At 44.6% G+C, this 15,028-nt stretch overlaps 1 protein-coding gene across 1 annotated transcript; it reads right to left on the reverse strand.

Annotated features, from left to right (window-relative positions):
• Positions 1–270: 270 nt before the first annotated feature.
• LOC129382392 (uncharacterized) lies at positions 271–7,377 on the reverse strand. The gene is made up of 5 exons (XM_055066275.2): positions 6,741–7,377; positions 4,747–4,944; positions 2,033–2,564; positions 780–840; positions 271–459 (listed from the first exon to the last, which is right to left on the reverse strand). The coding sequence occupies exons 1-4, from the start codon at positions 6,775–6,777 to the stop codon at positions 816–818; spliced, it is 792 nt and encodes a 263-aa protein (XP_054922250.2). The 5' UTR covers positions 6,778–7,377; the 3' UTR covers positions 271–459; positions 780–815.
• Between the last annotated feature and the right edge of the window lie 7,651 nt (positions 7,378–15,028).

Raw genomic sequence — 15,028 nt, forward strand, 5'->3', positions numbered from 1 at the left:
ATGTATCAAACTTCTCGTTTTCAGAATTTCTTCCCTGTTCTTTTTCTGAAATACAAACGTTCATTTCCAAATATATCCGAACCCACAACGGATGATCCTCATATATACAAACTTGAATAAAGTTCATATTCCTATATTCCACGAGTATCCGCGCGCAGACAATTGACGCACACTTTTGGGAAACTTACTGGAACTTCTAAGCTACGCTGAGGTAACTGCGATTCCCACGCCACGTATGTAATGGCAAAATAGTTGTACGAAAACAGAACGTAAAACAGGTGTAATGTCTTTATTTATTTGCTTCATAGTAAGTATTCATCGCAATTAGCTTTCAGAGAGCATTCTCAACCAAATAGGCCGGACTGTAAATTTATAGCAGCAAATGATTCCAGTGAATCTTCGGTGTTGTTTGTCCACAGTCTTCGATCTCTTGCAGAATTTGTGGGTGCTCAGGATAAACTGAAAAACAACACGAACAAGCACCAACCAATGGTCAATAGCAAGCACTTGGCATTGCTATCTCTTTACACTATCATTGACCAACTTAAGTTGAAAGAGAAAGAAACGAAAGAAAAAAAACTGAAACATAAGTAATATTTTGGTCGAGCAGTGCGCTTATTGTAAAGAATAATGCCTCCAGTAGCGACACAGAAGTATGCTCCTTGACAACTCTAAGCCTATCTTGCCAGTAGAATACATTTACGTGCTCTTGTATTCATATTTATGCTCGTTGCCGTAAGTATAATGTCCAATAAGCTAAGTAAACGTAAGTGACATACATTTTGATGCCCTTCCGTCAGCTTGCTGGCTGCGCTTTACGGTGAACCAGCGGGTGCAGCACTGCAGTTTAAAAAGAAAAAGAAACGAACCTAAGGACAGCCCCATGATTACATTACTTCGGTGCACCTATTTCGACAATTCTGCAGAAACAAAGAAAGACAAAGGAGAAACACTGCATGTGCCGGACGTTTTATCTCTTGACACCTGATTCTTCGTATTTGCACATTTATTGAAATTAATTCTTTTAATTAAGCTTACAATAAACTTTTATAACTTCTAACATGCATACACGCGCATTGAACAGCCATGAAAAGGACACGTGTTCAATTGCACCGTTAAGAGAGCTACTTGGAATCCTTTCTCCCGAAGACCAGCGTTGTGCCCAGCTTTGGGTGCACGTTAAAGAATCCCAGGTAGTCAAATTTCAACGGGAGTCTTCCACTACGGCGTGCCTCTTAATCATATCGTGGTATTGACGCGTAAAAGAACCAAGAATAGCTGGTTAGTTTTAAGGCCAGTGTGTTGTCGAACCACCTGCCTACCTTGCGTCATTTCTGACCGTAGATTTTCTAAAGCCTTAATTGGATGTCCTTGATTAAGATGTTTCTATATGGTATGCTTGTTAAATATGGTTACTTCACCCTCCTCTCTGTAACGACTCTTGGTAGGTCGCTGACTTTTTCCACAGACTTTTTCTAACACGCTGAAGGGAACAGCGTTTGTAGATTGTGGAAAGTGCAGGTTGGTCCTTATTTCTGTGATTACGCCTGTATGGGCTTTCCAGTTTGAAGTCCTGCAAACTTCATTTCCAGAGGATTTCGGATCATAATCGTGATATTCATTGGGTGATGCATTCCGTTAAAGCAACTGACTCTTGTACTAATGGGCGTATGTGAAGTGTGCAAGTCTTATGTGAAATGTGGAAAGCGTCGATATTTGTCAGAAATGTTCGATTTAAATTTTAACTGTACGAAACAAGCTAATGCGCCGATCGCGGAACCTTTGTAGAATGAACAACTGGTTTTATTTATGGGTGTTGCCGAAGCAATTTATTTCGCCTTTCTTGATCGGAAACCGAAGAGATTAAATTCCTCAAAATCGGCTCATGCAGAAAAAAAAACGCAGAAAGGTGCAGAATTCCCCTTCGACTTGTTCCACTTGTTAATCGATATTTTTTAAGAGGCTACTGGAACCTTAGTAGCAGGTTTAGTGGGGCTGCTCAGCTCAACTAAAACGATAGGAGAACGCTCACCCGGATGAGCTGCTAGATGCACCGGTCGGCCCGGCAGCAAGGGCACCAGAAGACCTTGGTACAGCGGCTTCGGGTGCTACGCCAAACGAGCGGGTGCCCCAGCCGCGAGAGGCGCCATATCCAGCGGGATATCCATAAGTGGCATAGCCACCGTACGGAGAGTATTGGCCATGTCCGCCGTACGGACTGTACGCACCATACGAACCGTAGTGGCCATGCGAGTTGACGCCATAGTGTCCACCGCCATAGGACGCTCCGTGCGGCCAATGTACACCGTTTGGCGAAGCTCCGTAAGCGCCACCCCTTGAAAATGCGTGGGCTCCAGAATAACCTGCGTCTTCTCCACCAAAGTATAAACCGTTTGGCGAAGCTCCGTAAGCGCCACCCCTTGAAGATGCGTGGGCTCCAGGATAACCTGCGCCTCCTCTGCCAAAGTATACACCGTTTGGCGAAGCTCCGTAAGCACCACCCCATGAAGATGCGTGGGCTCCAGGATAACCTGCATCTCCTCCGCCAAAGTAGAAGCCATTGCCTGCAGCAATTGCACAAGTTTCCTCTTTCATTGAAAACAAGACCAAGAACGACAAAAACTTTGAGAAGCGAGCAAGCTGGACGGTTATAAGCCGTACTTTTGCCACAGTGTAAAGCGAAAAGAGCGCTGAGTGCAAATTTAGCAGTTGTGCTTCATTAAAAGCTAATCACCATAAACCTCATAATTATCATGTTGATGAGCCACATACATATCATGGAATAACGTGCGTTAGCGCTAATACTGTTCCTTCTGGAAACCATATCTGAAACGACATACTGGAATATCGGAAATCGAGGCTACAGAGGTTACAGGTACTTTTAATGTAATGTCTCACGCTATCAACCTTAATGTTTAGGAATGGGGGCTCAAGCTGTCCATTTCCTCCATTTACTGCACTTACGCCTTTAGTGTTAAAAATAACATAAGCATTCACGGTTTAATAAATTAGGGTATTATATGTGCCCATCTTACGTATTCATTATTAGTCTGGGCTATGCACTTACTTTTTGCAGATTTAGAGTAGATTCGCGAAATATAAATATTTACTTCTGGGCCTTTCCCGTCGGCGTTGCCACCGTTGGGAGGCGGCTCTAAAAAGTTCGGAGCTGCAAGACGAGCTCTGGGCCGGCCGGCACGCCGGATATACCGCCCGAGTCCAAGAACTTCGATCCGCCACCTGAGGCCACCATAACAAAAACTGCCGGACCATTCTTTTTAATAAAGTTCATTTCCTTCTTCAGGGCTGTTGCCGTTTTCCAGGAAGAGAATAATTGCAAATGTTGTCTCGAACCTTACTGCCGTTACGCGTTTGCTCATTTTTAGAATATTTATTAAATAACTGCTAAGAACAAAAAGCGAGCGTCTGTTTGTCCTCAATGACGACAATGTTTGTGAACCTCACTTTGACACGAACTTAGAAATATATTTATCACTGCTATTGTTATCTCCACTGACTTTGTTACACGAATCAGCCTTTTTCTCTTCTGTAAGGCTAGTATAACGACTTCTGAACGACATCGACGCAAAAATTACGCAAGCATATTGCGTAACAGAAACATACTCGAAATGATCGAGTGCAATAAATGAAATTTACCGCCGTATAAGCAACGCTAGTCAACCTCGCCATCGAAATACGCTTGCTCATTCTGTCTGATGTTTATCCTGCAATTCAGAATTTTCATATATTGCGTGATCGAACGGGAATATTGCAGTTCTTTTGGAACACTAAGTTGTTGGGCATTCTTTGTCCATCAAATACACTGACGGTGCACTAATAAAAAAGACAGCGCAAGCGTTAATCTGACCGGCATCGAGGATTTCTTATTCAAGTCTGCCTTCGTATCTGCTTGCGATCTTGGTTTTATCGAAAAGTGGTGTACAACCATATTCCCCACAGTGAGCAGGTAGGAGCACTGCGTTTCTCAGGACCTTGATAGATGACGAATGCTCTTGCAGCACAAGAAATTACCGTTCCTCGCTTTTGGATGATGTTTCTATCCATCCCCCTCCCACTGACGCGATTTCCTTTTCTTTCTTTTTTTTTTGGAATGTTCTTTTTTTTTAATTGCACGTGCCGGTGTTGCTGTAACCCGCGCTAGCTTGTCATTTTTATGTAGTGGCGCCTCCTCGTGGGTCAGGCAATCTTTCTAAATTTTATTTTCTTCTTCGACATATTCGATGTCAGTGAATGCGCAACAACGCTTCTGGTGGTCTGTTTCTCGAAATAAATTCAGCTGTAAGGGAGCCTCTTTCCTGTCCTGGGCTCCTTTTTTTCCGAAACAATTCAGCCCTCCTCATTGCAGCATAGAATGCGCCTCTTTTGTTTCTTTACCTAGAGGAAAATACGGAACCTTGGAAAGTGTTTCGGTAGAAGAATATTGATAAATAAATAGATAATTGACTGATTTGCTCATTGATATACCGGGTCACCTATCCTTGAACGTTCGGTCTGATCACCACTACAGTGCAGTCAACCATAATCTTCCTAATTGGTTGTGTCCATACTGACCTGTCCTCTGCAAACGCTTGTTTTACCAAAGCATATTCCAAGCATTTGAGTATATCAAAATGCAACGTTCCTATCCCGCCTTGTATAACAAATGCCACATCTACTACTAATATCTCACGGTACTCGCGAGTATTGCTGCTTCACTTGATGACGTCATGTCGGAAAAGGTCTTACCGTCGTAGTCGCTGCCTGCTCCCCAACTGGCTTGACCACCTAGCCTTGCGCCAAGGCTCGTTCCAATGCTGGCGGTGTAACCCGGGCCTCCATAGGGACCAATTTGGTCGATACCGGCCCGCAGCTCACCGTTGAGTCTACCTATGGCTCCCAAATTGCTTCCGAGACGTTGATCCCTTCGTGCACTTGCCAAAGTGGCTGTGTATAAAACACGGTGTCATTCAAGTATTACGTAGGTTACATCGCGGGCATGGTCAACAAAACTAAAAAGAAATCTAATAAAAGCTTATTTAGCGATCAGCATATTCGTGTTAGACAAACTGGGTTCTTCTCATCGTGTGAGACACGGCAAGGAACTACTAGCCGTCAACAACTTTCCGTTGGCATCTCTGCTACTCATTGATTTCATAACAGAAGCCAAATTCACATACCTCTTCACTCGCAAGTGCTTTTAGCATCCACAGGCCGGCCACCTTCGCTAACAAGTATGTGTGACATCGCTATTAACTGGCAGCATCTCTTCGGGACAGTTTTAGCGTAAGAACTTCTGTTATGAATATACGGCCTTGGCATCCTGCCCACGGCTGCAAGATTTCAGACGCTTTCTTTGTATATCTTTGTAGCTCACTCGTGATTACCCCCTGGTTTATTTAGTCACGTAATGACACGAATGGGGAATCGATCTCAGTAACATATATATATATATATATATATATATATATATATATATATATATATATATATATATATATATATATATTATATATTATATATATTATATATATATATATATATATATTAGGGCAACTGACGATGATCTGCTCCGGACCACCGACAGTTGCATTTCGCTCCTCGAAGGGGAAGGACGTGTATCGAGTGCTCTCCTGAACAACATTTTGCAATGTGGCGAACGCGGTTTAAATCAAGGATCCAAGATGTCAAAAAGATGCGGCGCAATGCTAACGCCTTTCTCTTGTACTTACCGCTAAACCTCTATTGATTTTTCTGTTTATTGTTTTTTTGACTAAGTATGTCAGCCGTTAGCCTGGTACCAAGAGTATCGGGCGTGCGTGGCATTGCTTTGGCTCAATATAAGTTTTCTTACCTTATCCGAAATGTTGTTTCGGGTGCATAGTAAGCGTCAGTCAGTGACGTCATAAATAACGCAAGTGTAACATAAAAGTGTGCTTCAGTTTGCGCTGCGCAAATGAAAGTAATTTCTTCAGCTGTAGGTACTCCTCCAATAAGCGGTAATTTTCCGCAGAGAGGTCATTTTAGTAGGGTGTTCCTGTTCGTACTAGCATGGCTCGCATCTTCTCTGCAATGCCCTTTTAAAGTAAGACGCATTTCTTCTGTGCACATTCTGGGCCTGCTGACAAATACACTTTGTGGGTTAACGCCACCTACAAACAATCGGACCTTATTGACAGTTCTAAACAGTGTATGGATCAGCCCTTCAACAGTCGAACAAATTTCGTTCTGTTTATGTCGACGCTTTGTACGTTCAGTAGACTTTCTTTTTTTTTTTAATGCAACCAAATATCGCGCATTATTTTTGTGAGGGATATGCAGCGCTATTAAAGGTCAACTGAAACGAAATTTGACTTTGCCTGCATTGGTCATGAACGACTAGCATATACTATTAAAGAAATCGTGGCTAAGCAGCCGGGAGAGTTACTTATCATCAAAGGACGCATTTTTACGATATGGGCATGTTTATTTGAACAATAAAGACATGTTACTCTCAAAAAGGCAGCTTTACCGGTCCCTCCAAATTCGCGAATTTCATGTTACTGTTCCACAGAAATTGCACAGTGTGTAACTATTGGGGAATCAATATCGTTAGGTCCGAGATAAAAGCAAATCTCGAAAAGTATTGAAGGAGCTCTTTTAGGTGCGACACTTCGCAGAGTGCATAGGCATAAGAACATAAGCAAGAAGGCACCCCAGAGTAAGAAAGCTTCTGCTGTTCAGGTAGCGCAGACTTATCTTACCTGCCGACAGTAGGCAGACAACGATGAAAGTTTTCATGTCTCCAACTGGGCTGGCGATACTGTGTTCCAAGTCAACCAGCTGCTCCAGGAGTTCAGAATAGCGCGATTGGAGCACTTGGCAGGGTTTTTATTTCGAAAAGTTACCATTATACTTAGGATGTCGTGTGCTCAACTACTGTTATTCGTTTCTTTTGAAGCTGCTTAACGTTAAGCACCTGTAAACTTGCGACAAGATAAAGAAAAAAAAGAAAGAAAGAAAGAAAGAAAGAAAGAAAGAAAGAAAGAAAGAAAGAAAGAAAGAAAGAAAGAAAAACGCGGGTGTGGGGCTGTTGCTAAGTCTTTAGTGGGGTAGATTTTGGAAGTTTTTGAGGCGAAAGACATTTGTTTTGTAACAAAATAAACTAAATACAGACACGTAAAAAGAAGACGAAGCAATCTCGTAGCTTTCTCTGTGTCGACGTCACTATTCCGAGAATGGTGTTCAAACTTGCGTTCGCAGTGGGCGGCAACTCTCCACACGGTGTTTCAGTTACGCCATTCTTTTCGATGATCCTTCAATGTTTTCTTGAAAAAAAACGCGCCTCTCGATCCCATTCAGTGACGCGTAAAGCCGTTGCCCTTTGGCAGCACAATCATCTCTTTTGTTCAGACAGCCTTTTGCTAAAGCATGTTCACAGCAAAGCCTTCGCTAGGGACAACAGCTGCAGTTATGTAACCCGTGTATCTGTTACCAAAACGGCGCTGTTTCATATGACCTCTGGAATAAATTCTCTGCCCTGCTTAAAAGCTCGTAGGCATTGTTCTTTTTTTAAAGCGCAATCCCGAGCTTTCAACACAAGTGCATGCGTCAGCCTCGTGACCTGAAAGAGAAACCTGCAAAACTCGGTAAGAGCGAAGTTTCAGAAAATATTGAAACGTTTTCTAGATTTTTTTTTTATACACAAAGAACGGTGCATCGAAGTATAGAAACCTGGAGTGCTGTTTCTAAGGGCAAGTTGCGCCATTAGAAACAGTACACTTCTCTGCGTCGTATTACGGTCGATAGCACAGATGATTATCGAAGCGTCATCTATTTACGTGTCATGCGCGTTCTAGAATTAGCCAGACCAGTGCAGTCAAGAGGCTGTCCTTTTCGCGGGAGCTGGTATTTGTTTTATTAGAACTGCGTGCCACCGATGCCTATGTTTCTCTTTGAGCGTAGGTCCGCTACTTCTCTATAGACTAAATACGCTACGAGTTTCACTACTACCCGCCACGATGGTTGTGTGCCTATGACATTCTGGCTAGGAATACGAGGTCGTAGGTTCAATTCTCCGCTGTGGCAGCCCGCGTTTCGATGGAAGTAGTAATTTCCAGAATTTACCGCGTGCCTAAATTATAAAGCATATCGAACAACCCGGGAGGTGGAAATTAATCCGGAGTCATCCACTGGTGGCGTTTCCCATAGCCTATTGTGCTGTTTCAGAACGTTAGGTCCGCACAAATATTTTTTTTTCATTACGCCTCTGCTGCCGCAGTGATACATTTAGCAATAGTTCTTAAACGTAAATGTGCTTCAAAGCACCAATAGTTTTTTCTTTCGCGTTTAAGGTCATCTTTTACCATCACTATCAACGGGCAGGACGACATGAATACCCCGTAATTAGAACTGAGTTGAGGAGCTGCATAGACACCTCCTCCAAAAAAAAAAAAATGGTTTGACTAACAAAATCCACAATGTCGCTCGCCTCATCATTCTGCTAGCGTTTGTCTTATACTCAAAAGTACACGTTTCTTCTCTCTCTGTACCTTCTCCCCTGCTTCAGTGAAGCACTGAAGTCTCTCCAGTCAGAGACTGCAATCAGACCTACCTGATGGCTCATTGCAGGAGAATCACGCCAGTCTGAAAAGGGTTGTTTGGCGACTATGACCGCTCTAGTCAGAAAGCTTTAATTACTATCGGAATCTGCGATAGCCCCACAGGGACCGCACGTGTTGACGGCTTCTGCCACGTGTTTATGAGTCGACTGCAAGTATGTGCGATACATCACTCAAGAGCCCGCTCACCATCACGCATCCGCAGCGATGGCTACATGATTGCTACATAAGCGTACAAGACCGTGGTAGGCCAGGCAACTAGTGTGTATGCGCGATGTGTGCGCTGCGCCGAGGGGTAGGATAGATGCGTGTGTGCTTCAACAATTACTTTAAAGTCTTGGCACAGTTTTGTGTTATGTGGAAGTTTAATTATTAAATGTAGTTTCGTAACGAACGACGTTAAGTATAGGATAATCACTTCTTGACTATGCTTGCCCTCTTTCCCATTTGCTTGTCCGTTAGGACAAGCACTTCTTCATGAACAGAATGCAGCCTTATATCGACTTATCCGTTTTAACAAAGCAAAATTGCACTGCGAAGTTTGTTAATTTAGAAAAGTTCCCTGATTAGTTTTGTGATTATTTTAGAGGAAATATCCCAATCGCGGAACAAAAGCCGGTCAGTAATGAAGTAATATCCATTTAACAGCAACATTGTGCTTAGCTCCAGGTTCTAGCAACACGCTCACAGTCTCATGTTCTAGGTAGCACTTATCAGCGCTGTATGAAATATACCAAAAGGAAAAAGAAAAATTGCGGCACGAATTTTCCCCACTTATCTTCTGAAACCCGAACGTGAGGACGCGGTAGCGCCAGGTGTGTCATTGTATCCCTGTTTACAGTTTCGGAATGCTCTTATAAGCGCACGTCCGAATCATCCCAAGAGAACGCGGTAACATGGCCGTGCGTGTGCTGTCCACGTAGGACAGTGTTGTACAAACGAGCTCTTCAATATAAAGCAAGTTTACATGTTACCCAAGAAACGCTAATATAGCCGGGGTCTCTTGGCCTCACCAGATGCTTTCGATTAGCTTCACTGACATCCGCCTGATAAATAAATAAATAAATAAATAAATAAATAAATACATAAATAAATAAATAAATAAATAAATGCGTTAATAAATATCCTGCAGTTGTTCTGCTGGCTTACTGCTTAGATGGTGTACATCATCCCCCAGAGCCTTCTCTCCCCCTCTACAAATAGCAGTTCCATTCACCGTACTTGCATCCTTAGTTTTTGTCCTTCTATCTACAATTCATTCATTAGAAGTCTCAAAGAGACATCATTCTAACCTTCTATACAGAAATCAGCCTCTCGATTTACTTTCTTTTATTTACTCGTTCGGTGTCGGTGCACTTCACTTCTAAGCGAAGTAACTTAAGCTGGAGTTCTCTAATTGTTTTTATCGTTACCCTTGTATGTCTTTACAGATTACGTGCATTCTGTTTTCCAGGAAGGCCGGCTGGACAAGCTAATCCATCTGTGTAAATTTGAATGTCTTATCCCGAGAATTGTCATGCAAAACATAAGCAGCAGTGATGACTCTACCTTTTCATGCTGACTTTTCAATTTCTCTCATTTGGCTAAATTTGACTATTACAGGGCATTACGAATCAATTTGTGCTCGTTCGGAATTACGTTTCCGAAATTCCCGATCCCGAAATGAGTTCTGTAATGTAATAGCAGGCTCCTGCTCTCATTAATTAATATTAAATTAGAAAAGTGAATTTAGTTATATATAAACTTTCTTTCGACGACGTTCGTGGGTGCGCACAACGCCTGGCATTTCATTTCGCGCAGATCGTCTCTCGTGACACGAACTAATCGACATGACTGCAAGTGTCAGTGAACGACGAAAACCCACGTGTCACACTGCGCTGACCGTTCCCACGCTGCACCATTCCGAGTGCGCAGGAACTTTCAACATAACTTGGATAGACGGCATCAGTGTAAAACCGTATTGCAGGAAGGTCTGCACGGGCTCCAGCAAGCACTTCTTGTAGCATACGGTTTTCCTGTACGCACTTAAGCCCACTGACCGACCAGCGCACTTTAATGCACGTATAGGCCAGAAACAGTTTCCTTCGAAGTACAAGGCGAGATAAAAGTTTTGAGGGTCTGCGGAGATTTCGTCCCAATTTCGTGTCCTGTTTCGGAGGCTCGTGCTTTAACACGAAGCTAATCTGGTAGTTGCAGTATACAAGTACTCGCTTATTGCTGTCCAGACGTCATTTGCGCAAGTATTTCAAGCTAATTTGTAGTCGAAACTGTTTTTTCGTAACATCAGTCTCTTCTTTCGAGCCAGACGAAACAGAGCTCAGAGAAAAAGAAAACAGGACACAATACTCCAGCAAAGCATTCCGTTGCGAAAGCCTTCTTGAAAAGGAGGACGATGAACTTCAAAGTAATCTGGCAGCTAGATCACCTACGCATCCTGAGTGGAGGATAATGCAGAGGCCGCGCTTTATATTTGGATGCTACATTTCCAATTGAGGGTCATTGTAGGGCCAAAAATGACTGAAAGCAGTGACCAGGTGTGCTCCCTCAGAAAAGACGGGGACTCTGGCTCTTCACAGGTCTATCAGGTACGGGGCTTGTCGCCGGGCGCTGAGCCTTTTGTTCCCTTGTCATGCGGGAAAAAGAACGGACAGCGAAACTGATACCGTCGCGTAATACCCTTACGTTTCGTAAAACGAGTCGTCATCGAGAAGACGTCGCAATCCTTTCGCATTCATCCACGTATATAGGGATACGTAAGTGCCCATGACTCTTTCCTTCATTGGGTATGTTGCGATCCCCATCATGTACTACTCCGTACGCTCTTTTTTTTCTATAGGGAATTTTCACGTTGCATAAGAGTGTGACGCCAAAAGGCAGAAGAAGAGTACGAGTATCTTGATTTCATTCAACCGAAGAGGCAAAAACACACGCGTCGAGCTAATTATCCCAGGATTGAGGCATCCTCACTTTCTAAATTCGTCGAGGCGTGTGTAACAGGTGTAGGTGCTGTCGCGTGAAATGGTGAACGGCTCACTCGCACACAACAGGTGGACACATTCCAAGTAGACGCCGCGGGTACTCGGCGCGAGGAGTTACGGAGTCGGCATCTGACGGAAGCGCCTCCCTTGCGTAGATTGAGGGATCAGGCGGCGCACTCCTCACAGGTTTCGCTTACGGCGCTAAATAAAACACCATGCGGGAGCCCTCCTGGACATTTATGTAGGTACTCTCAAAATGAGGGAAGTTTTTGACTGTCGATATAATAATCTTGGGCAAACTGAAAGCACAGAATCGTTTACAGACGCCATCTCTTTACAGAATACGTACAGTGAACCCCACTGCGCGTGGTCGCTGCGATGGGGTCTCCCCAATCGGCTTCTTGCGTGGAAGGTAGGCAAACGCTGAGAGTAAACTGTGTGAAATATGTTCTTGTAGTGGGCTGTCTGTATAAATGAATTGGGCATAACAGAATGAAACCTCAATGCAGCAATCGCACGCGTTCGTAGCGACCGACTGCGCGTCTGCATGAATGTCCACGCACAATGTTTGGCTTGCGCTGTGAGCGCGTTTCCGCACCGTGCCGTGAGCTTTAGGCCGCCGCATATGAGCATTTGACAGCACACTAGCAACAATTCTTGCGTGGACGCTATCGGAACTGTTAAAAATTATTTCGTTATAGAGACTCTGACGCCTACGGCGACTGTGATGTGCCGTGGCGACGATTCAATCTTTTTTTCTCTTCCAGATTCTTTAACATCTCAACATTATTTCTCAAGTTGCGTCGCACTGTATATTTATCGGTCTTCTCAGCGTGCGATTTCCTTCTGCTTCTTTTTCGTAATCCAGTGCATTAATTCATAACACAAACATGACTATATGCCATGCCTTTTTTAGTGTGCGTCTTACCACGCCCTTTCTGTTTCAGTGAATTACCTTATCTCTACTTTGTTACCACTTTACCTCCCCCTCCCCTCTCTCCCCAGCGTAGGGTAGCCAACCGGATCTTTTTCTCTGGTTAACCTCCCTGCCTTTCCCCTTTCCTCTCTCTCTCTCTCTCTACTTGCCAGTATCTAGCATCAACTAGTTCGTAGACCAAACCGTCATCACATTAGTCGGGTAGCAAGCGTGGGTGAGCTCTCAGTGCACGTTTTCTGCTGCTCACCCAACATCGCGCAGTCCCTGCGCCGCAGCAGAAATCTTCCTCGCGTTTGTGCTTGCTGCATACCCCAGTTGTAGCTGATGGCTGTCTGCCGGTTCTAAGTTTCGCCAGCCAAGCTTCACGAAGCTCCATGCCCTGCGGATACATGTGAATAAAGCTGACACCGGGCTCCGTTGCGTACGTCCGGCACTGCAGCACCGAGCAGTAGTCTACCATGCTGCACGCCTCCAAAGGCAGCCACTACCTGCTATAGTACTTTCATATGTTGTCAAGCAGACACCGAAGGTGGTAAAACCTCACCACTTAATCAGAACCGCTGCGGAGGTGGAACTTTAAGCTTTAGTTTTCAGCTCGCTTCGGCACTTCCGAAGCAGCCGACGGGGCCGCTGTGTCCACGTGATCCCTCATGCCACGTCACTCCGACGGTGGCGCCAGCTTTTCCAGTCGTGGAACTCGCCCCCAATATGCCATGCCACTTTGGTACAAGAACGCGCTTTCTTCATCAACCTTTATGAGAGGCCATTGCCTCATTTGTTAATTCCACGTGGTCACTTTAATCGTACCTTTGAGAAACGTTCATTTTCATTTCCTATAGACAAGCATTTTTTCTCTTGTTGCGGCAGCACAAGTCGGGGCTCTCTTGCACCATGTCGCCGTCGTGCGATCACGACATCTATAGCACGTGCAAGAGCCGGGAGGGATATATTAGGAGGTCTTCGAAACGCGACAAATATGCAGCGCATTCGGCCGCACAGAATGATGAATCCGACGGAACACGCATTCACGCACGGCCCATTCGGTTCTGCAGTGGAACCAGGTTGGCATGAGCGTTGCGCGCGAGTTTACTCACGTTCCTTTTACACGCAGTGGACTGAGCGGAACTCACAGTGAAGGTAGAGCTACAAACGCCAACTGTATTGCAGCGAAGCCGTTAGCCACTAGTTGGTCGGGTCACAGAAAATCCGGCGTCGGTGTCGGCGTACCACTTCGGCGTCCAGTCTCGGACATCGAGTCAGCAAAAAGAATTTCGAACCAAATTCTGAACTGCGCATACCAAACCGCTTCTCTACAAACAAAGTTGCTCATACCTTGTCTCTTGTCTTTCATTCTTTACAAAGTTATTCCTCGGAATTTCGAGAACGGCAGCCAAAAAGGAAAGTAATGAAGAAAAAAAAGCTCCGACATCGCATGTTCGACAGCGCATGTTCTCTTCTCAGACTGAAATATTAAAAGTCCGAAACAATAATAGGAGATCGACCTTCGCAAGAGGCCGCGTTTGCACCAGAAAGCTCGCCTTCTTGCATATCGTTCGGAGCCAGCGTTCCCCGGTAAACGTTACGGTTACATAACCTGCAGTTGCCAGGAAGCGTGAAAAGCAGTAAGTAGCCTTTGAACGCTGTTGGCGATCCACTCTTAAAAGCGAAGCTTAAGCATCCTCCAAATTTCTTTATGTCCGCGTGCGTGGTGCTCACTAAAATGCGGGCCGATCCCTGAGACAGTGCAAAGAAGCGGGAGGCGCACAGTGTGCTGCTTCTCTAGGAGGTATCCCATGACGTCGTCAGGTGACATAATCACTTGACGAAAACGCCATCGCGTGAAGTGACGTTCGACGTGATAACGTCGTCAAATTAGGTAATCAGGCGATATCCACACGTGACGATATCGTCATTCTCGTTATTCGTATTACAAACCGAAGCTACCATATCTGCAGCTTGTGTGCAAGTCGTACTTTACGAATTTCCTCACGCAATTTACTTCGAGAAATTCAATTAGTTCAATAACGGTCTTCCGCTTGGCGGATGGCCTAAGAGAATGAGAATCTATGATGCACTTCCGGCACGCGTGCATGCGCGCGTCACGTACGTTTGCACACAATGTATCTGTCCTTGATGCGTGGACGTTCTTCCCATTGCGTCTGAGCGCACAGCATGTGCTGCGACCGTAATCGACATTATGGCCATGTTATGGCAAACACTGTCCGTAGGCGGCCTACATGCAAGTGCTATTTTTGCGTGTAGTCCCTCCACCTAGCGACCGCGGCCACTCAGACAGACCTCAAACGGCAGCTGCAAAAGAGCTTTGTCTTTGAGTCCCCGCGTTACAGAAATTTGCTTTCTCGTATATCGGAATTATACGATTCGAAGTTATCAGGTCTTTAGCTTCTGTACAAGTCGTACTTTACGAATTCTCTGACGCCGTTTGCATTGAAAAATTTAATTAGTTCAATAAGGCACTTGCGCTTGGCAGCGGGCATGGAGGAATGAGCATGTAT

This window comes from Dermacentor andersoni, chromosome 6 (assembly GCF_023375885.2).
Source record: "Dermacentor andersoni chromosome 6, qqDerAnde1_hic_scaffold, whole genome shotgun sequence".
Taxonomy (NCBI): domain Eukaryota; kingdom Metazoa; phylum Arthropoda; class Arachnida; order Ixodida; family Ixodidae; genus Dermacentor; species Dermacentor andersoni.